This window comes from Bos indicus x Bos taurus, chromosome 16, assembly GCF_003369695.1.
Source record: "Bos indicus x Bos taurus breed Angus x Brahman F1 hybrid chromosome 16, Bos_hybrid_MaternalHap_v2.0, whole genome shotgun sequence".
NCBI classification, from domain to species: domain Eukaryota; kingdom Metazoa; phylum Chordata; class Mammalia; order Artiodactyla; family Bovidae; genus Bos; species Bos indicus x Bos taurus.
In genome coordinates this window covers 6,132,317-6,154,263 of record NC_040091.1, presented here as the reverse complement: position 1 = coordinate 6,154,263, position 21,947 = coordinate 6,132,317, and the positions used below count along the sequence as shown (strand labels likewise).

Here is a 21,947-nt window from a genome sequence, read left to right as displayed (position 1 = left end):
TCTCCTGAATTGCAGGTGGATTCTTTAGCAGCTAAACTACCAGGGAAGCCCTTAGAAAAGAGCAGAATTATAGAATTCAGTGTATCACTTAAAAATAATATAGTAAAGTGTAACTATTTATCTTGAAAGTTATTCTTACAAATCTATATAGATTTAATTTTTTAAGGTAAAAAATATATATTAAGACTTACATTGGATGGACCTGTATAGGTTTTCTTTAAAGCAAAAATAACCTGAAAATACTGCATTTTTCATTGTATTTAAACACCTTTTTTTTTTTTTTTGTAGACTGCAAAGAACCCCCTCCCAGAAAAGAAACAGAAATCCTGTCAGGTTCTTGGACTGAACAAACATATCAAGAGGGCACTCAGGCTACATACAAATGCCGCCCTGGATACAGAACTCTGGGGAGTATTGTAATGATGTGCAGGGGTGGAAAATGGGTGTCTCTTCATCCATCGAGGATATGTCGGAGTAAGTAATTCCTACTTTTGTGAAACCTGTGAAAAGTTGTGAAAAAACTATTTAATTAATAAATATTTAATAAATGCTATTATGGCAATACTGGCTGAATTCTATTGCTAGTGTCATTTAAATACAAAGCAATATATCCTCATCATTCTTAAAAAAGGGGTTGTCATCTTCCAAAATTAAAAAAAAAGCATACAGATAACTTTGGCATTTTTCACTTTTCTATATTTTCAATTCTGTACTCTAAAACAATATCAGATATCCCTCTTCTTGAACTCCTATGTAAATTGTTACTTGCTGTGCTACATGCTAACATCATATTCTTTTTCTTTTTCATTTTAGAAAAGCCCTGTGCACACCCTGGAGACACTCCATTTGGTTCTTTCCATCTTGCGGAAGGAAATCAGTTTGAATATGGTGCAAAGGTTGTTTATACGTGTGATGAGGGGTATGTCATCAACAGAAAGAGCAGTTTATAATTCAGATCTTTCATACTGGAAAGAGTAAATAGAAACTGACCTTATTTATGTGTTTAAGGTTATTATATTTTTCTATCAGCATTTTTATAAGTAACATACAAGTAATCTGAAAATGTAAACTATAATGAAAATGATTATATTTGGATAATATGATCATCTCTTCAACATTGAAAAATTAAAATAAATTATAATTACTCTGGTAGAGTATAGTTACAGGAGAGTGGGAAAGTTGTACACATTTAAACAAAAATTCTCTGCAATGAGTCCTCACTGCATCCTATTATGTGCAGAATGAGAATTCCATATCTCAGGGGCAGTGGGAATGGTAACAAAATTAGAGAATGTGGATCTATTTTGATAAAACTTTATACAATTTATGAGAAATCAGACTAACTGAACACTGAAATAATAACTATCATTCTTTAAGTTTCCACAATCCGTAAATTACGCTTATCACGCAGACCAAAAATGCTGCTATGCTCAGAAGAGTAACTTTGTGCCTTCTAAGCACCTGCTGGATTCCCACAACTCAGCTATTCTTAACCGTGTGTTGTGACTTCCTCAGTGCTTTCTTTCTTGTGACTCCCAGCACCTTGTTTTGAAGAAAGTTTTATATATAGGAAAACTGGATCATTGTACTTTTATACTACATAAATATACACAGGGTGGAGAAATTAACTTGTGGAATTGCTTATTCCACAAAGTGGAATCATTATTCACTCCCCATTTATTTCTTGATTTGAGGCAGTAGAATATTTTAGAGCTTAGGCTTTGAAGTAAGCCCGTATTCCAAAACGCTACCACTTAATAACTATACGTATTTTTAGAAAATAGCTCTTTACTCCAATTTCCTCAGTTATAAAAGCAGAAACATAGCAAGCGCATCACAGACTTGGTGGGAGAAATAAGTACGGCAGGCTATGAGCAAGCAGGGTGGCTTCTCAGGGTCTCCTCAGTGGGGAACGCGGGGCCGGGGCGGGGGCGGTGGGGGGTGGATTCCCGCGGGCGGGGCAGCGCCGGGCTCAGGTTCCAGAGCGCAGTGGGCAGCGCGGCATCAGCACAGGGTCCCAGGCTGAGGCGCCCGGGCGGCCATTTTGAGCTGCGAACGCCGTCTGGAGGGCTGGCTCTGTGGCTTCGGTATGTGGGACCCTGTGAGCCTGGTAAAGGAAACTTAGCGCGGAGGGGAAATAAGGTTAGATTTATTCCCCAGCTTCTATTTTCATTCCCCAGAAATTTGAATTTCCGGGGTTAGCCGGTGGCAATAGGAGGATTTGTGTAGAATTTCGCCCAACTCCGGAGAGAGGTTTGGGCGAATGACTGGGTCCCTGGTGGAAAATAGTTAGCAGGAAATGTTCCTCTGTTATTAGGCGGAGCCAATAAAGGAGCCAGAGAAGAACATTTGACAACCAATTATCTTGTTCCTTCGTGTGACAGGGGCACAGAGTAAAAGTTTTAGTTCAAGTTACCGTGACTTTCATTTACTCTACTGAAACGATTTCTTCCCTTAGAGAATTAGGAACAAATCAGCCCCAATCCAAGAAGGCAAAGTATTTTTTTGAAGGAGAGAGTTTTTTTACTTGTCCAACTAGCAGAACAACTCTCATTCAGGGTCAAAGGAAATGTTTGTTCAGGTACAATTCTTCAGAAGTTTAAAAGAGGCCTTCCCCCCCCCCCCCCTCCAAATTCTCTAGCTTGTGGTTATCAAAATGCCTTTCCTTATTTATTTTTTGAGTAAAAAAAATTTTTTTTTGCTTCCAATTGTCAAATGTAATAAATTTGAGAAGGATTCTTTAAAAAAAAAACAAAAAAAAAAAAACTTTGTATTTCGTATGGAGAAGGAAATGGCAATCCGCTCCAGTATTCTTGCCTGGAGAATCCCATGGACAGGGCAGCCTGGTGGGCTGCCCTCCATGGGGTTGCAAAGAGCCAGACACGACTGAAGCGACTTACCATGCATGCATGCATTGGAGAAGGAAATGGCAACCCACTCCAGTATTCTTGCCTGGAGAATCCCAGGGACAGAGGAGCCTGGTGGGGTGCTGTCTATGGGGTAGTACAGATTCGGACATGACTGACGCGACTTAGCAGCAGCAGCAGCAGTATTTTGTATTGGAATATAGCCATTAACAATGTTGTGATAGTTTCAAGTGCACAGCAAAGGAACTCAGCCATACACATACATGTATCCATTCTCCCCAAACTCCCCTCCCATTCAGGCTGCCACATGACATTGAGCATAGTTCCCTGTGCAACTACAGCATCTTTGGTTTGAAGCTCAGGCTTGATGAGTTAGTATAATTTCACACTGAATGACTTATGTAAACGGGCTTGACTTGGTGACCATACTCTGGAAAGCATCTCCAGGATGGAGATGGGAGATGGAGACAAGTGCTGACAATAAGCCACACCAAACTATTATTTATAGCGCTGTCCTTGATAATGTAAAAAAAAAAAAAAAAAAAAGCACAAAGTGTCCAGAAAATATCACAAACGTGGAGGGTAGGACTATGGATAGAAATATGGAAAAAGAGTGGACTGGGGTAACATACAGTGAACTGTTGTTTACTGCTTTTATCATGATCTCATGTTTTTATCTTTGGTTTTCGTGATAGTTCATGGAGCTTATTACATTGTTAAGTGTACCTCATTAACTGACTCAACTGGAAAAATAAAAGGGCATGAAACAGTAATGAGTTTGTGTCACGAACCAAGAATTTTGATAATGCAAGTCCATGCACCTGAGGGCTTAATTAAGAGCCTTTCCTGAGGAGGGAGGGAAGCATGTGCTCCTATTAATAGTTTTCCTCTAGAGTTTCTGGATATTTGAAATGGTATCAAACTTAAAACTGCACATAAACACACATCAGCTCACAATTCTGTTAATTTTGATTTTTAGGTATCAGATGGTGGGTGAGATGAATTTCCGTGAATGTGACACAAATGGATGGACCAATGATATTCCCATATGTGAAGGTAGATGTAGAACTAATTTACAAGTATATTAAAGCATATATTTAAAATATGAATCTTTGGGGGAAATGTCTTATATTAAATATTCTTAAAGTCTATAATTAAATATTTCTTACTCAAATTATTTTTGTGGATTCTACTATAGTACAGAGTTGGATCTAATCTTTTATTGCTATGTTGTTAAGTGTTTCAATAACCAAATATAAATACAGGTTCATCTAATTTAATAGTCCAAGTATTACAGACTAGAAAAAAAAATCTAAGTTTTGTTTTTCCTTTTGGATTCTAACCACTGGGAATAACACACATATCACATTAAAATGAAGATGAGAGTTTCAGCTTTATTAATGAAGGAGTACACAGCCAAATAACCACCCCAATGCAAGGATCTCAGTTAAAAGCTTAACTGGAGAACATAGTTTAAACGTCTCCTTCCTCCTGCCTGACACAGGGAGTTTTCCTATGGTTTTAGTTTACTGAAAAGAGCCAGAAACTAAGGAAGAGCTCTGCCCTTTCTTACTGATCCATAAAGCAAACAGAATGGAAAATTTGCACATCCTGTTCACCGATTTTAAACCACTGATTACAGTCTGTAGTCATCATGAAAATAAGAGTCCCTTTGCTGTCCACCTGAAACTATCACAACATTGTTAACTGACTGTACTCCAATATAAAATAGAAAGAATAATCTGTTGTCATCATGAAAATAGCTTTTCCTAGTTGAATGGTGATGAGTAAGTAGAGAGGAAAAAGAAGAGGTAAATGCAAGACAGAGAGAGTGGAAGGGAGGAAAGAGAGAAAAAGACAGAGGCAGAGGAAGAAGGAAAGAAAAACAGTGATCACTCAAAATTCCCGTTTTCTGAAAAAGAGTGGGAGATCGTTCATCAACAGAAATGAGAGGAAGGGGATAAATGTTCTAGGGAACATCCATATTGGAATAATCTGGAGTGCTTCTTAAAAACTGAAATTTTTGAATCATAAAGATCGACTGAATCAGTGTTCCTTGGGTGATAGGGCAGGGAGCTAGCCACAGAGTTTCCATTTAACAAGCATCCTGGGAGATTCTATTCTAAAATAAAGGTTGACTATCTTAAACCTAAGGGATACTGGAAAATAATAAGGAAAATAAAAAAAGTGCTCTAGTTATTTTGATATAGAAGAAGAAAAATTAAAGACTATTTATTTATTGAAGTACATATATTCAGAAAGTTTGCTTTTACACCTTTTAGGAATACAGCTTTGTATTATTGTGAGACTTAAACGGAAATTTTTTATTTATCTCCAACTTTATATTTCTCAATTATGTAAGAAATATGAATGAAATGAATGAACTGAAATGTATCAGTTCAATTCAGTTCAGCCGCTCAGTTGTGTCTGACTCTGCAACCCCATGGACTGCAGCACGTCAGGCCTCCCTGTCCATCACCAGCTCCTGGAGTTTACTCAAACTCATCTCCATTGAGTCAGTGATGCCATCCAACCGTCTCATCCTCTGTCATCCCCTTCTCCTCCTGCCCTCAATCTTTCTCAGCATCAGGGTCTTTTCAAATGAGTCAGCTCTTCGCATCAGGTGGCCAAAGTACTGGAGTTTCAGCTTCAACATCAGTCCTTTCAATGAACACCCAGGACTGATCTCCTTTAGGATGGACTGGTTGAATCTCCTTTTAGTCCAAGGGACTCTCAAGAGTCTTCTCCAACACCACAGTTCAAAAGCATCAGTTCTTCGGTGCTCAGCTTTCTTCACACTCCAACTCTCACATCCATACAGGACCACTGGAAAAACCATAGCCTTGACTAGATGGATCTTTGTCAGCAAAGTAATGTCTCTGCTTTTTAATATGCTATCTAGGTTGGTCGTAACTTTACTTCCAAGGTGTAAGCATCTTTTAATTTCATGGCTGCAGTCACCATCTGCAGTGATTTCGAAGCCCCCCAAAAAGTCAGCCACTGTTTCCCCATCTATTTCCCATGAAGTGATGGGACTGGATGCCATGATCTTAGTTTTCTGAATGTTGAGCTTTAAGCCAACTTTTTCACTCTCCTCTTTCATTTTCATCCAGAGGCTTTTTAGTTCTTCTTCACTGTCTGCCATAATGGTGGTGTCATCTGTATATCTGAGGTTATTGATGTTTCTCCCAGCAATCTTGATTCCAGTTTTTGCTTCATCCAGCCCAAGGTTTCTCATGATGTACTCTGCATGTAAGTTAAATAAAAAGGGTGACAATATACAACCTTGTCGTACTCCTTTCCCATTTGGAACCAGTCTGTTGTTCCATGTCCAGTTCTAACTGTTGCTTCCTGACCTACATATGGATTTCTCAAGAGGCAGGTCAGGTGGTCTGGTATTCCCATCTGTTGAAGAATTTTCCACAGTTTGTTGTGATTCACACAGTCAAAGACTATGGCATAGTCAATAAAGCAGAAATAGATGTTTTTCCGGAGCTCTCTTGCTTTTTCGATGATCCAGCGGATGTTGGCAATTTGATCTCTGGTTCCTCTGCCTTTTCTAAAACCAGCTTGAACATTTGGAAGTTCACAGTTCACGTATTGCTGAAGACTGACTTGGAGAATTTTGAACATTACTTTGCTAGCATGTGAGATGAGTGCAATTGTGTGGTAGTTTGAGCATTCTTTGGCATTGCCTTTCTTTGGGATTGGAATAAAAACTAACCTTTTCCAGTCCTGTGGCCACTGTGAATTTTCCAAATTTGCTGGCATATTCAGTGCAGCACTTTCACAGCATCATCTTTTAGGATTTGAAATAGCTCAACTGGAATTCCAGCACCTCCACTATCTTTCTTCATAGTGATGCTTTCTAAGGCCCACTTGACTTCCCATTCCAGGATGTTGGCTCTAGGTGAGTGATCATACCATTGTGATTCTGGGTCATGAAGACCTTTTTTGTACAGTTCTTCTGTGTATTCTTGCCACCTCTTCTTAATATCTTCTCCTTCTGTTAGGTCCATACCATTTCTGTACTTTATTGAGCCCATCTTTGCATGAAATGTTCCCTTGGTATCTCTAATTTTCTTTAAAAGATCTCTAGTCTTTCCATTCTATTATTTTCCTCTATTTCTTTGCACTGGTCACTGAAGAAGGCTTTCTTATCTCTCCTTGCTCTTCTTTGGAACTCTGCATTTAAATGGGTATATTTTTCCTTTTCTCCTTTGCTTTTGGCTTCTCTTCTTTTCAAAGCTATTTGTAAGGCCGCCTCAGACAGCCATTTTGCTTTTTTGCATTTCTTTTTCTTGGGAATGGTCCTGATCCCTGTCTCCTATACAATGTCATGAACCTCCATCCATAGTTCATTAGGCACTATGTGTCTATCAGATCTAATCCTTAAATCTATTCTCACTTCCACTGTATAATCATAAGGCATTTGATTTAGGTCATACCTGAATGGTCTAGTGGTTTTCCTTACTTTCTTCAGTTTAAGTCTGCATTTGGCAATAAGGAGTTCATGATCTTAGCCACAGTCAATCCCGTTTTTGTTTTTGCTGACTGCATAGAGCTTCTCCATCTTTGGCTGCAAATAATATAATCAATCTGATTTCAGTGCTGGCCATCTGGTGATGTCCATGTGTAGAGTCTTCTCTTGTGTTGTTGGAAGAGGGTGTGCAAACATGACCAGTGTATTCTCTTGGCAAAACTCTATTAGCCTTTTCCCTGCTTCATTCTGTGTCCAAGGCCAAATTTGCCTGCTACTCCAGTTGTTTCTTGACTTCCTACTTTTGCGTTCCAGTCCTATAATGAAAAGGCCATCTTTTTGGGGTGTTTGTTCTAGAAGGTCTTGTAGGTCTTCATAGAACCATTTAACTTCAGCTTCTTCAGCATTACTGATTGGGGCATAGACTTTGATTACTGTGATATTGAATGGTTTGCCTTGGAAATGAACAGAGATCATTCTGTTGTTTTTGAGATTGCATCCAAGTACTGCATTTCAGACCCTTTTGTTGACTATGTTTGCTATTCCATTTTTTCTAAGGGTTTCCTGCCCACAGTAATAAATATAATAGTCATCTGAGTTAAATTCACCCATTCCCATCCATTTTAGTTGGCTGATTCCTAGAATGTCGACGTTGACTCTTGGCATCTCCTATTTGACCACTTCCAGTTTTCCTTGATTCATGGACCTGACATTCCAGGTTCCTATGCAATATTGCTCTTTATAGCATTGGACCTTGTTACTATCACCAGTCACATCCACAGCTGGGTGCTGTTTTTGCTTTGGCTCTGTCCCTTCATTCTTTCTGGAGTTATTTCTCCACTGATCTCCAGTACCATATTGGGTACCTACTGACTGGGGGAATTCATCTTTCAGTATCCTGTCTTTTTGCCTTCCCATACTGTTCATGGAAAATATATACACTTTCATTAAAAATGAAAGTGAAAATATATACACTTTCATTACAAAACTCAAGGTAATAGTGTTTTTTGCTTACTCCCTCAGGAAAGAATCAGAGATAAGCTTACTACTATTAGTGTTTTTCTTTGTTTTCACTTAGTAGAATTTATTTCTGGCTAACAGTTTTAGCAAATAAACACATCTTTAAAAAAGTAATCTTGCTGTTGGTTATATATACATGTCAAATTTATATATACTCATTTTTTCATGATAAGTTTTTAAAGTTTTCCAATTTCATTAGAGGAAGTTATGTTTATTTTTTCAGTTGTTAAGTGTTTACCAGTGACAGAACCAGAGAATGGGAAAATTTTCAGTGATGCCCTGGAACCAGACCAAGAATATACCTATGGACAAGTGGTACAGTTTGAGTGTAATTCAGGCTACATGCTGGATGGACCCAAACAAATACATTGCTCAGCAGGTGGTGTTTGGAGTGCAGAAACACCAAAATGTGTAGGTAAGATAAACTTACTCACTTACTGTTGATTTGATTAATTGCATGAGTTTAGTTTGTTTTTTCATGAAAATATACCTTTCAAAACACTGTGCATCCTATAGGATTTGAAAAATACTAATTATTCAGCACTTACTACTTTACAGTAGGTGATCTAAACTGTTTACAAGTGTCATCTATTTAACCTTCCAAATGACCATGTGATTTATGTACTGTGTTCATCTCTGTTTCATAATTGAGGAAATCATGGTGCAAAGAAATTAAATTGCATGTCCAAAATGATCATGCTGTATATGGTAGAGGTAAGATTCAAACCTAGGTAGCTGCTGCTGCTGCTGCTAAGTTGCTTCAGTTGTGTCTGACTCTGTGCGACCCAATGGATGGCAGCCCACCAGGCTCCCCCGTCCTTGGGATTCTCCAGGCAAGAGTACTGGAGTGGGGTGCCATTGCCTTCTCTCAAACCTAGGTTATATGACACTAAAGTCCATTCTCATAACCATAATTAAAGTGTAGTTGACTCATGACTAAAGTAAAATTTTAAGCATTTCTGCTACAAGTTTTAATATTAAAACTCTAAAAGGTCATTTTATATTTGAAAAACTAAACATTCAAAGTTTATCTCTACTGATGTATCATGATGACATTCTGTCTTTGAATAACACTTCTAAAAGTGGCCCTGTTTTATACTTGCACTGGAAGTTTAGTATAAATATTGCTGATCTGAATTGAATCCACTAAATAAATTTTTGTCTTTAAAAAGAAGTTCTATAGTACTGTAAGCCAGCATTTCTTCAGTCATAATACTGCTGACCTTGGCCTCATGACCAATATGATGATTTTGTTGTTGTTCAGTTGCTCAGTAGTGTCCAACTCTTTGCAACCCCATGAATTGCAATGCACCAGGCTTCCCTGTCCTTCACTATGTCCCAGAGTTTGCTCAAACACATGACCATTGAGTCAGTGATGCCATCCAGTCATCTCATCCTCTGTTGCCCCGTTTTCTTCCTGCCCTAAATTTTCCCCAGCATCAGAGGTTTGTCCCAATGAGTTGGCTCTTTGCATCAGGTGGCCAAAGTATTGGAGCATCAGCATTGGCATCAGTCCTTCCAATGAATATTCAGGACTGATTTCCTTTAGGATTGACTGGTTTGATTTCCTTGCAGTCCAAGGGACTGTCAAGAGTCTTCTAGCACCACAGTTTGAAAGCATCAGTTCTTTGGCACTCAGGCTTTTGTTGTCCAACTCTCACATCCATTCATGACTAGTGGAAAACATCATAATTTTGGCATTACAGACCTTCTTTTTGGCAAAGTGATGATTCTGCTTTTTAATACATTGCCTAGGTTTGTCATAGCTTTTCTTCCAAGTAGCAAGAGCCTTTTAATTTCATGGCTGCAGTCACCCTCTGCAGTGATTTTGGAGCCCAAGAAAATGAAATCTGACAGTTTCCACCTTTCCCCCATCTATTTGCCATGAAATGATGGGACTATATGCCATGATCTTCATTATTTGAATGCTGAGTTTTAAGCCAGCTTTTTCACTCTCCTCTCTCACTTTCCTCAAGAGGTTCTTTAGTTCCTCTTTGCTTTCTGCCATTATAGTGATATCATCTATGTATCTGAGGTTGTTGATATTTCTCCCAGCAATCTTGATTCTAGCTTGTTTCATCCAGCCCAGCAGTTTGCATAATGTACTCAGCATGTAAGTTAAATTAGCAGGGTGAGAGTATACAGCCTTGACATACTCCTTTCTCAATTTTGAACCAGTCAGTTGTTCCATGTCCAGTTCTAACTATTGCTTCTTGTCCTGCATACTGGTTTCCCAGGAGGCAGGTAAGATGGTCAGGCGTTCCCAACTTTTGAAGAATTTTCCACAGTTTGTTGTGATCCACACAGTCGAAGGCTTTAGAATAGTCAATGAAGCAGAAATAGATGTTTTTTCTGGAGTTCCCTTTCTTTTTCTATGATTCAGCAGATGTTGGTGATTTGATCTCTGGCTTCTCTGCTTTTTCTAAATCTAGCTGTACATCTAGGGGTTCTTGGTTCAATTATTGAAACTTAGCTTGAAGGATTTTGAGTATTACCTTGTTTGCATGTGAATGAGTGCAATTGTGTGGTAGCTTGAACATTCTTTGGCATTGCCCTTCTTTGGGATTAGAATGAAAGCTGAACTTTTCTGGTCTTGTGCCACTCCTGAGTTTTCCAAGTTGCTGGCATATTGAGTGCAGCACTTCAACAGCATTATCTTTCAGGATTTGAAATAGGTCAGCTGGAATTCCATCACCTCCACTAGTTTTGTTTGTAGCAAGGCTTCCTAAGGCCCACTTGACTTCACATTCCAGGATTTCTGACTATGGGTGAGTTACCACACAATTGTGGTTATCTGGGTCATTGAGATCTTTTTTGTACAATTCTTCTGTGTATTCTTGCCACCTCTTCTTAATCTCTTCTGCTTCTGTTAGGTCCTTCCTGTTTTTCTCTTTTATTGTGCCTATCTTTGTGTGAAATGTTCCCTTGAGAACCTCATGATGATATTTGCTTTTGTCATAATGTATTATGTCCAATTTATTTAAAATTACCATACATTTTTTTTTTTACCAATACTTGTTTGGGAGAAATTTCTACCATATATTTTTTAACATTATCTAATATCCCCACATTATTTACATTTTCTTAGTTTAGTCTGTCCTACAGTGAGACGCAAAGAGAAGTGTTCTTCCTAGAAAGTCCTTTTTACAAAACTATTTTGAGTTAATAAAGATGAACATATTTATATGCAGTGTAGCAGTTACATATGCTCTAGAGATCATGTGGTGGGACTTGAGATTTAGTTGCTGAGTTGTGTCTGACTCTTGCAACCTCATGGACTGTAGCCAGTAGGCTCCTCTGTCCATGGGATTTCCAGGCAAGAATACTGGAGTGGGTTGACATTCTGTTCTCCAGGGAATCTTTCTGACCCAGGATCCAACTTGGGTCTCCTGCATTGCAGGCAGGTTCTTTACCAACTGAGCCAACAGGGAAGCTCTAGAGGATCATGGGTGGGGTTTATTTTTTGCATACGTTTCTGTGGTTAGTGAAATCTATCAGAAATGACTGATGCAAAACATGTCTTAAAGGAAGAATGAGAATCTTTAGATGGATTGAGGCAGGGAAAAGCAAACCAGTCAGATGGAGAGGAAGGGGCAGTGGCTTTGAGGCCTCTTTGAGCATGAAGCCCCTTGTTCCCATTTTTCTCAGGGGCCTTAACGTAGGATGCAGGCAGAGAGGAAGTTAGTGATAGAGTGAATATGAGCAGTCCAAGGTTCTGAGGGGTGGCACACACCATGCTGAAGGATTAGGCTTTTATGCAGACTAGTTTGGGAATCAATGAAGCATTTTAAGTGGAATACTGAAGTGACAGGAAAAATATCATTAAGTTGCGAACAGGAAAGAAAAGATTGAGATGAAGGGAGAATAGAATCTGGAAAACTGGTTCCTGTTGCTGGAATCCCAGGGGAAATTGTTTGAGAGAGGGCATTGTGAAAGATAATGGCCACCTTTTGTTTGTTTGTTTGTTTTTGACAGAAACTTGAAGGGATGGCAATCACAAGAGCTGGTCAGTTGCTTTTTGGAAATGCAATACCATGATTTAAATTAATGTCTTTGATAAAGTATTTTGTTAATAATTACTCTATTATCAATAACAAAAAATATATAATTTTTACAAGTCATTCACTGAAATTATGTATCAAATTTGACCTACTTTAAAAAAAATATGGTATTTTAATTACATAGCAAAACTACATGAGTTCATGCAAGTTGAATGTAATATCTGTGATACAGCTTCATATTAAAAAAAAAATTCTGTAGTTATTTCTATGTAAATTATTTCCATGAGAATGTTTTCCCTCAAAAAACACATATATTCTTCTTGAATATATTGATTTTTACTTTCCCAATATATGCAAGTGTTAGAACACTTATTTGGAGAAGGAAATGGCAACCCACTCCAGTGTTCTTGCCTGGAGAATCCCAGGGAGGGCAGAGCCTGGTGGGCTGCCGTCTATGGGGTTGCACAGAGTCGGACACCGCTGAAGCGCCTTGGCAGCAGCAGAACACTTATTAAGTGCCTCAGCAGTACAACTGGAAACATTATTTGGTATAAGAATATTGAATGATATGAGAAAAGTTCATTATGTATTGCTAATTATTATTTTTTTAAAGCAAGGTTAAATGATTTGGAATTGAGATCACATATTTTTGCTACTTTTATGTTTGAAAATTTTTATAAAAAGCTTTTAAAAAATGATATATGTAGAAGAGGCCTATGCACTGTCATATGGAGTGAAGTAAGTCAGAAAGAAAATCAACTATTGTGTATTAACACATATATGTAGAATCTGAAAAAATTGGTAGAGATGATCTTATTTACAAAGGTGAAACAGAGACACAGATGTAGAGAACAAACGTATGGATACCAAGGGGGAAGGGGGAGTGGGATGAATTGTAAGCCTGGGATTGACATATATAGAGATGTTATTGATACTATGTATAAAATAGAAAATGAATGAGAACCTACTGTATAGCGCAGGGAACTCAGTGCTCTGTGGAGACACAAACGGAAAGGAAATCCAAAAAGAAAGGATATGTGTATACATATAGTTCATTAACTGTGCTGTACAGTAGAAACTAACACAGCACTGTAAAGCAAATAAACACCAATAAAAATTAGGAAAAATAAAAATAAAAACCAAGCCTAGAAAAAGTTGAAAAAAAAAAGAAAGGCATTAAGTACATGATGTTTTCTAGCTTTCTACAAATGAAGGACAGGAGGCAACATAAATATTTAGCAATACCAAATGGGTAAACATCCTTTTGATGTAATTTCCCACAGCTCTAGAAATTGATGTTCAGATTCATTCAAAATACTATAATATATAAAATGCTTAAGTTACAACAAGCATCTTCTTTATATAACATTAATCTAAAATAAAGCAAAATATATGGAAAACCAGGATATATATGAATAGGCTGTTTTACATAAATCACAATGAAACTACTTTGGTATTCAGTTTTATATATATAGCTGATGAAGTTACTAGACATTATTTACTTCAAGAAGACTAATTTATCCCCCTAAATAAATCAGCAACAAGATTTAAATGAGAATTTTAACTTTCTTCCAAAATGAATGTTAAAAACAACTGATAAATTATTCATCAAGCATTCAGGTCAAAACAGGACTTTGTTTGGTGGCCTAACTTACTTAATGGAATGGAAACAAAAGTTTTATCTTTATATAACTTATGTCTGGGACACAGTACTTTGACATATAATGGACATTTTGGAATTTAATCCCTTTTGTTTAGAAATTTTCTGCAAAACACCAGTCATTTTAAATGGACAAGCTGTACTTCCAAAGGCAACTTATAAGGCAAATGAACGAGTTCAATACAGATGTGCAGCCGGTTTTGAATATGGTCAGAGAGGAGATACAATATGCACTAAATCTGGATGGACTCCAGCTCCTACTTGTATAGGTAATGTTACATTTCTTTTATATCTTTTGCTGTATATTTTACCAGTTGCTTTAACTCAAATACTCCTTACCATTAAGCAGTTTATTTTTTCTGAAAATGGAGTATTGATGTTTATTTATTGTTGTTTAGTTGAAGTCATGTCTGACTCGTTTGAGATCCTATGGACTGTAGCCCGCCAGGCTCCTCTGTCCTTGGGATTTCCCAGGAAACAATACTGGCATGGATTGTCACTCCCTTCTCCAGGGGATCTTCCTGACCTAGGGACTGAACCTCTGTCTCCTCCATTGGATTCTTTACCACTGAGCCACCTAGAAAGCATGACTTAAAAAAAAAAAAGATTATTGCAAATTGATCCTTGTTGTCTACTAGCAAAGTTGATATAAATGACTGAGTAGAACTTTATAAATCAGAAAGGACTATGTCAAGGGGTAGCACACTATTGTTGTGTACACACAGTTGTTGTGCAGTCATGAAGTTGTGTCTGACTCTTTGCAACCCCATAAACGGCAGCATGCCAGGTTTCCCTGTCCTTCACTATCTCCCAGAGTTTGCTCTGACTCATGTCTATTGAGTTAGTGATGCCATTCAACCATCTCATCCTCTGTTGTTCCCTTCTCCCCCCACCTTCAATCTTTCTCAGCATCAGAGTCTTTTCTAGTGAGTCAGCTCTTTGCATCAGATGGCCAAAGCATTGGAGCTTCAGCTTCAGCTTCAGTCCTTCCAATGAATATTCAGGGTGGATTTGGGTTGATTTCCTTTAGGATTGACTGGTTTGATCTCCTTGCTACTCAAGAGTCTCTCAAGAGTCTTCTCCAGCACCACAGTTTGAAAGCATCAGTTATTTGGTGCTCAGCTTTCTTTATGGTCCAACTCTCTCATCCGTATATGACTACAGGAAAAACCATAGCATTGACTAGACAGACCTCTGTTGGCAAAGTAATGTCTCTGATTTTTAATATGCTGCCTAGGTTTGTCATAACTGTTCTTTGAAGGAGTAAGCGTCTTTTAATTTCATGGCTGCAGTCACCATCTGCAGTGATTTTGGAGCCTAAGACTATAAATTCTGCCACTGCTTCCAGTTTTTCTCCTCTATTTGCCATGAAATGATGGGACCGATTGGCATGATCTCAGTTTTTTGAATGTTGAATTTTAAGCCAGCTTTTTTACTCTCCTCTTTCACTTTCATCAAGAGGCTCTTTAGTTCCTCTTTGTGTTCTGCCATTAGGGTGCTATCGTCTGCATATCTGAGGTTGTTGATATTTCTCCTGGCAAACTTGATGCCAGCTTGTGATTCATCCAGTCCAGCATTTCACATGATGTACTCTGTATAGAAGTTAAATAAGCACGGTGACAATATATAGCCTTGATGAACTCCTTTCTCAAATTTGAACCAGTTTGTTGTCCCATGTCTGGTTCACGCCACAGTGCCAGGTCAAATCCAGCCTGTTCCTTTTTGTAAACTAAGACTTATTGGAATAGAGACATGCCCATTCCTTACATGTATTGTCTATGGCTACTTCAGGGCAAAGGCTAATAGAGTTTTGCCAAGAGAACGCACTGGTCATAGCTAACAGCCTCTTCCAACAACACAAGAGAAGACTCTACACATGGACATCACCAGATGGTCAACACTGAAATCAGATTGATTATATTCTTTGCAGCCAAAGATGAAGAAGCTCTATACAGTCAGCAAAAACAAGACCGGGGCTGACTGTGGCTCAGATCATGAACTCCTTATTGCCAAATTCAGACTTAAATTGAAGAAAGTAGGGAAAACCACTAGACCATTAAGGTATGATTGAAATCAAATCCCTTATGATTATACAGTGGAAGTGAGAAATAGATTTAAGGGACTAGATCTGATAGAGTGCCTGATGAACTATGGACTGAGTTTCGTGACATTGTACAGGAGACAGGGATCAGGACCATCCCCATGGAAAAGAAATTCAAAAAAGCAAAATGGCTGTTTGGGGAGGCCTTAGAAATAACCATGAAGAGAAGCGAAAAGCAAAGGAGAAAAGGAAAGATAAAGCATCTGAATGCAGAGTTCCAAAGAAGAGCAAGGAGAGATAAGAAAGCCTTCCTCAGTGATCAATGCAAAGAAATAGAGGAAAACAACAGAATGGGAAAGACTGGCGATCTCTTCAAGAAAATTAGAGATACCAAGGGAACATTTCAGGCAAAATGGCCTTGATAAAGGACAGAAGTGGTATGGATCTAACAGAAGTGGAAAGAAGAGGTGGCAAGAACACACAGAAAAACTATACAAAAAAGATCTTCACAACCAAGATAATCATGATGGTGTGATCACTCACCTAGAGCCAGACACCCTGGAATGTGAAGTCAAGTGGGCCTTAGAAAGCATCACTACAAACAAAGCTAGTGGAGGTGAAGGAATTCCAGTTGAGCTATTTTAAATCCTGAAAGATGATGCTGTGAAAGTGCTGCACTCACTATGCCAGCAAATATGGAAAACTCAGCAGTGGCCACAGGACTGGAAAAGATCAGTTTTCATTCTAATCCCAAAGAAAGGCAATGCCAAAGAATGCTCAAACTACCACACAATTGCACTCATCTCACATGCTAGTAAAGTAAGGCTCAAAATTCTCCAAGCCAGGCTTCAGCAATATGTGAACTGTGAACTTCCAGATGTTCAAGCTGATTTTAGAAAAGGCAGAGGAACCAGAGATCAAATTGCCAACCTCCGCTGGATCATGGAGAAAGCAAGAGAGTTCCAGAAAAACATCTATTTCTGCTTTATTGACTATGCCAAAGCCTTTGACTGTGTGGATCACAATAAACTGTGGAAAATTCTGAAAGAGATGGGAATACCAGACCACCTGACCTGCCTCTTGAGAAACCTATGCAGGTCAGGAAGCAACAGTTACAACTGGACATGGAACAACAGACTGGTTCCAAATAGGAAAAGGAGTACGTCAAGGCAGTATATTGTGACCCTGCTTATTTAACTTATATGCAGAGTACATCATGAGAAACGCTGGGCTGGAAGAAACACAAGCTGGAATCAAGATTGCCAGGAGAATTATCAATAACCCCAGATATGCAGATGACACCACCCTTATGGCAGAAAGTGAAGAGGAACTAAAAAGCCTCTTGATGAAAGTGAAAGAGGAGCGTGCAAAAGTAGACTTAAAGCTCAACATTCAGAAAACGAAGACCATGGCTTCTGGTCCCAGCACTTCATGGCAAATAGATGGGGAAACAGTGGCTAACTTTATTTTTTTGGGCTCCAAAATCACTGCAGATGGTGATTGCAGCCATGAAATTAGAAGACACTTACTCCTTGGAAGGAAAGTTATGACCAACCTAGATAGCATATTCAAAAGCAGTGACATTACTTTACCAACAAAAGTTCATCTAGTCAAGGCTATGGTTTTCTAGTAGTCATGTATGGATGTGAGAGTTGTACTGTGAAGAAAGCTGAGCGCCGAAGAATTGATGCTTTTGAACTGTGGTGTTGGATAAGACTCTTGAGAGTCCCTTGGACTGCAAGGAGATCGAACCAGTCCATTCTGAAGGAGATCAGTCCTGGGTGTTCTTTGGAAGGAATGATGCTAAAGCTGAAAGTCCAGTACTTTGGCCACCTCATGGGAAGAGTTGACTCATTGGAAAAGACTGTGATGCTGGGAGGGATTGGGGGAAGGAGGAATAGGGGACAACAGAGGATGAGATGCTTGGATGGCATCCCTGACTCGATGGACGTGAGTTTGAGTGAACTCTGGGAGTTGGTGATGAACAGGAAGGCCTGGTGTGCTGCAGTTCATGGGGTTGCAAAGAGTTGGACACAACTGAGGGACTGAACTGACTGATGTCCTCTTCTTGCCTACAATGGTGGAGCTCAGTATTTATGATAGACACCTTTTACCTGAGTCTTTATGTGAAAGAGGAGTTTTGAAACCTGGATTAGGTTATTTTATTACAATAAAAATAATGTATTCCAAAATCTTAGTGGCTTAAAAAACTAAAGTTTATTTTCTATGTATGCTCACTTCCAGCCTTCATTGGAATCTGCATCTGCTATGTCTCTTGCCTTGGCAGGTAGATTCCTTACCACTTGTGCCAACTGGGAAGCCCATTGTATTAGATATATAGTCTTAATTAACAAATTTCCCAGAAAACATAGATCGGGAGGGACCCTCCTCCTTATTTTAATTGTCAGAATCAGGGAATGGAGATATGACCTTCCATGTTCTTCTTTAATCACTGTAGCTGTGGGAAAGAGAACATGAAAATTCAATGACTTTTTCAACTTCCTCCCTCCCTAAAGGAAAACATTACTTCCACATTCATTTCATTGCCCTATGCAATCCCTGTATTTAAGTCTACTTCAAAAGGACAGGGTGTGCTATTGCAACAAGTGTCTGGAGGGAGGAGAATATTTTCCAGCAGTACTTGTGAGAAATACAGAAGCCGAGAAACTTGCAGAAAGTGGAAAGAATAGCTGAAGTGATACATCATGAATTCTTTGCCAGATGTGGAATATCATGAAGAGTGTGTTGACTGTGGAGAAAGAGAGTTCAAGAGTACTGAGGGTACAGATACATCAGATGAGAAACACAATGAAGGGAAATGTAAGTGATACAGCAGGAGGGGTATGAGGCTGTGCTCATTTTACTGACTTTTGTGCTGTACGAAGAACAAATTAATAACATCCACTTTTGTATTTTTATATAATTGATTATTTTAATGGATGTGATTTCTATATTGTGAACATACCTTTTGTCTTTTCAGAAATAACATGTGATCCTCCTCGTATTCCAAACGGTGTGTACAGACCTGAATTAAGCAAATACAGAGGTCAAGATAAAATCACTTATGAGTGTAAAAAGGGTTTTTTTCCTGAGATCCGTGGAACTGATGCAACGTGTACCAGAGATGGCTGGGTACCTGTTCCGAGATGTGCCTGTATGTTCCATTCATATCTTGACCTTCTTCTTAATTGTGAAATTTATTTCTCGTAAACACACAACAGTGGGGCACCATGCCCTACGCAGTAGGGCAAATCCAAGTATCTGCCCTACTGTGTATGGTAATTTGGGGCTTTTAGAGGCATTATTTGCTTCTTGAAGTAGGCAATTCTAATAAGGAATAAAAACATTTTTGTAAACTAAAAACTCTTTACGTTTTTGCCACTCAAAGATAAAATATGGCTGTGTTTTTGAATATATAAATCTCTAACAACCTACTCCACTGTTCTTGGCTGGACAATCCCATGGGCAGAGAAGCTTGGCAGGATATAGTCCACAGGTGATCACAAAGAACGAGACATGACTGAAGTGAATTAGCATGCAAAATAATTGTAATACTGGATCTAAGCCATTAAGTAAAAATAACATCACATAGCACCTATTGTTTTAGATGCCTGCGTGAATGCATGCTAAATTGCTCAGTCATGTCTGACTCTTTGCCACCCTATGGACTGTAGCCCACCAGGCTTCGCTGTCCATGGGATTTTCCAGGCAAGAATGCTGGAGTGCCTTCTTCCAGGTGTTCTTCTCAACTCAGGGATTGAAACCTGCATGTACTATGTCTCCTGCATTGGCAGGCGGCTTCTTTCCCACTTGGGCTCACTGGGAAGCCATTGTATTGGATACATAGTAAAATTAACACATTTCCCAGAAAACGTTTTGGCTTAGGACAACACCCTTCCATATTCTTAGAGCTCCTGTGGGTCAGGAATGAAGAAGGGCCTTCACTGTCTGGTTCTGAATCACTGTGCATGGGTGGCAGTCAGGATATTGACCTGGGCCACTGTCACCTGGAGGCTCAGCTGGGCTGGAGGCTTTGCTTCCAAGTTGGCTCACTGTCCTGGCTTTGTGGGGAGGCCTCAGTACCTGACCAGCTGGGCGTCTCTGCAGATCACTTGAGAGACAGCTACCTTTCCTCAGGGGCAGTGACCCCAGAGAGGGAGGAGGAAGCCTCCACACCAGGTATGACTTGGTCACACAGTGTGTGTCAGTCATGTGTATTCTTTAGAAATGGACACTAAGTCCTGCACACTCAGTGGTGAGTACTTAGGTTCTGTTTGAAGAGAGGATTGTGGAAGGCGTTGTGGACTTTCCTAAAACCGTAAAATATAGAAAAACATCAGGTCAGCTGAACAGAGTATTTTCTGGGGATGCTTCCTTTACTCCTCAACTTCCTCTAAGTTGCCTCTAAACAATCTTCTTCTTTCTAACAGTACACTGTAAAATTTCAGCATACTTAAACCAGTTATTCCATGAAAGAAAAACTGTAATGATATAAAACAGTTCAGTGACCTTAATGGTAATTCCAAGCATACATTTAAAATGAATTTTCAAAGCATAAGTTCCATTAAAATGAAGGTATGAGCAGTATGAAACAGATTTTAATCTGCATAAGAATTTTAGGAAAAATATTTAATCTTGTTTAAGATGGATTTATGAAAATGGTGCTGTGTGCTTAGTCGCTCAATCATGTACAACTTTTTGTGATCCTTTGGACTATAGCCTACCAGGATCCTCAGTCTGTGGAATTCTCCAGGCAAGAATACTGCAGTGGGTTGCCATTTCCTTGTCCAGGGGAATCTTTCTGACCCACAGATGAAACCTGCATCTCCTGTGTCTGCTGCATTGCAGATGGATTCTTCACCAATGAGCCATAGGGAAGCCCTTTAAAAATGGTAGATCAACCCAATTCTATTTATATCACAACAAGGTTATCCCACAAGGGACCTTGTGAAGTTCTTGTGGACAACATGAGGAAACTATTTAAATAGTTTATCAATATTCATAATTTCATTACATGAGCTGATTATCAGATGCAGGACTTTGTTCTCAGGCCTGTTCCTTTCCTCTTGTGTATCATCAGCTAGTTTAATGCTGCAAAGGAGATGCATCTGGAATGATACACAAGCGGTGATAGTGAACCTATATTAGGACAGATTCATCCCTCAGAATGACTCCCATGTGTGAGGTTGGACCTAATAACATGAAATTTAAAACTTAAATTTAAAAATTATAAGATCCTGGGCCTGGATCTTTGGAGTAAGTTGCAGAGGTACAGAAAGACTAGAAACACTTTAAAACTTGGTGAATACTTTTCATCAATGTTAAGATCAATCTGAGCCAACATTATGATGGACAGCCAAGCCTGCTCATGAGACCTGAACCTGGGTTGATAGAGCGTAAGAGAAGAATGAGGCTGTTCTGAGTCCTGACAAAGTCAATGCCATTCCAACTATAGTGGACTATTATATGTGCTTCAATAAATGATCTGGTTAGAGAGACAAAGACAGATTCACATGTGCCCAAATAAAAGAGAGGAGGAAAATAGCTCAGGCCAGTGATAGTAATGATGCTTACTTTTAATTATGCCCTCTTTGTGTACCTTTTGGAAGTGAGTGTCAGAGGATTATTTTACTGTATTCATATTCTATGATGCATCAAAATGATAAATGTACTAGTTCTGAAATCAGATCATCAGAACTCAAATCTCTCCTCTACAACATAATGACAAAGCTAATTGAGTTCTTTTCACTTGGTTCTTGCAAATACAAAGACTCAAACTTGCCCAACATAGAATTATTGAAAGATACACATATTTTAACATACATGATGAAATTTGTAAAATTCAAGGATGAAGAGACAATGTTCTAATCTCCAAAAA

The 21,947-nt window shown here is 38.8% G+C and overlaps 1 protein-coding gene across 4 annotated transcripts in view; it reads left to right on the top strand.

Moving 5' to 3' along the window:
* The window catches only part of LOC113906361 (complement factor H), a 385,541-nt gene that overhangs the window by 15,981 nt on the left and 347,613 nt on the right, over positions 1-21,947 (top strand). For all 4 annotated transcript variants that reach the window (XM_027564388.1, XM_027564387.1, XM_027564385.1 and 1 more), the window contains exons 2-7: positions 289-474; positions 814-919; positions 3,847-3,923; positions 8,591-8,782; positions 14,127-14,297; positions 19,050-19,223. In XM_027564388.1, coding sequence (XP_027420189.1) covers positions 289-474; positions 814-919; positions 3,847-3,923; positions 8,591-8,782; positions 14,127-14,297; positions 19,050-19,223 — 906 coding nt within the window. The remainder of the gene's footprint in view (positions 1-288; positions 475-813; positions 920-3,846; positions 3,924-8,590; positions 8,783-14,126; positions 14,298-19,049; positions 19,224-21,947) is intronic.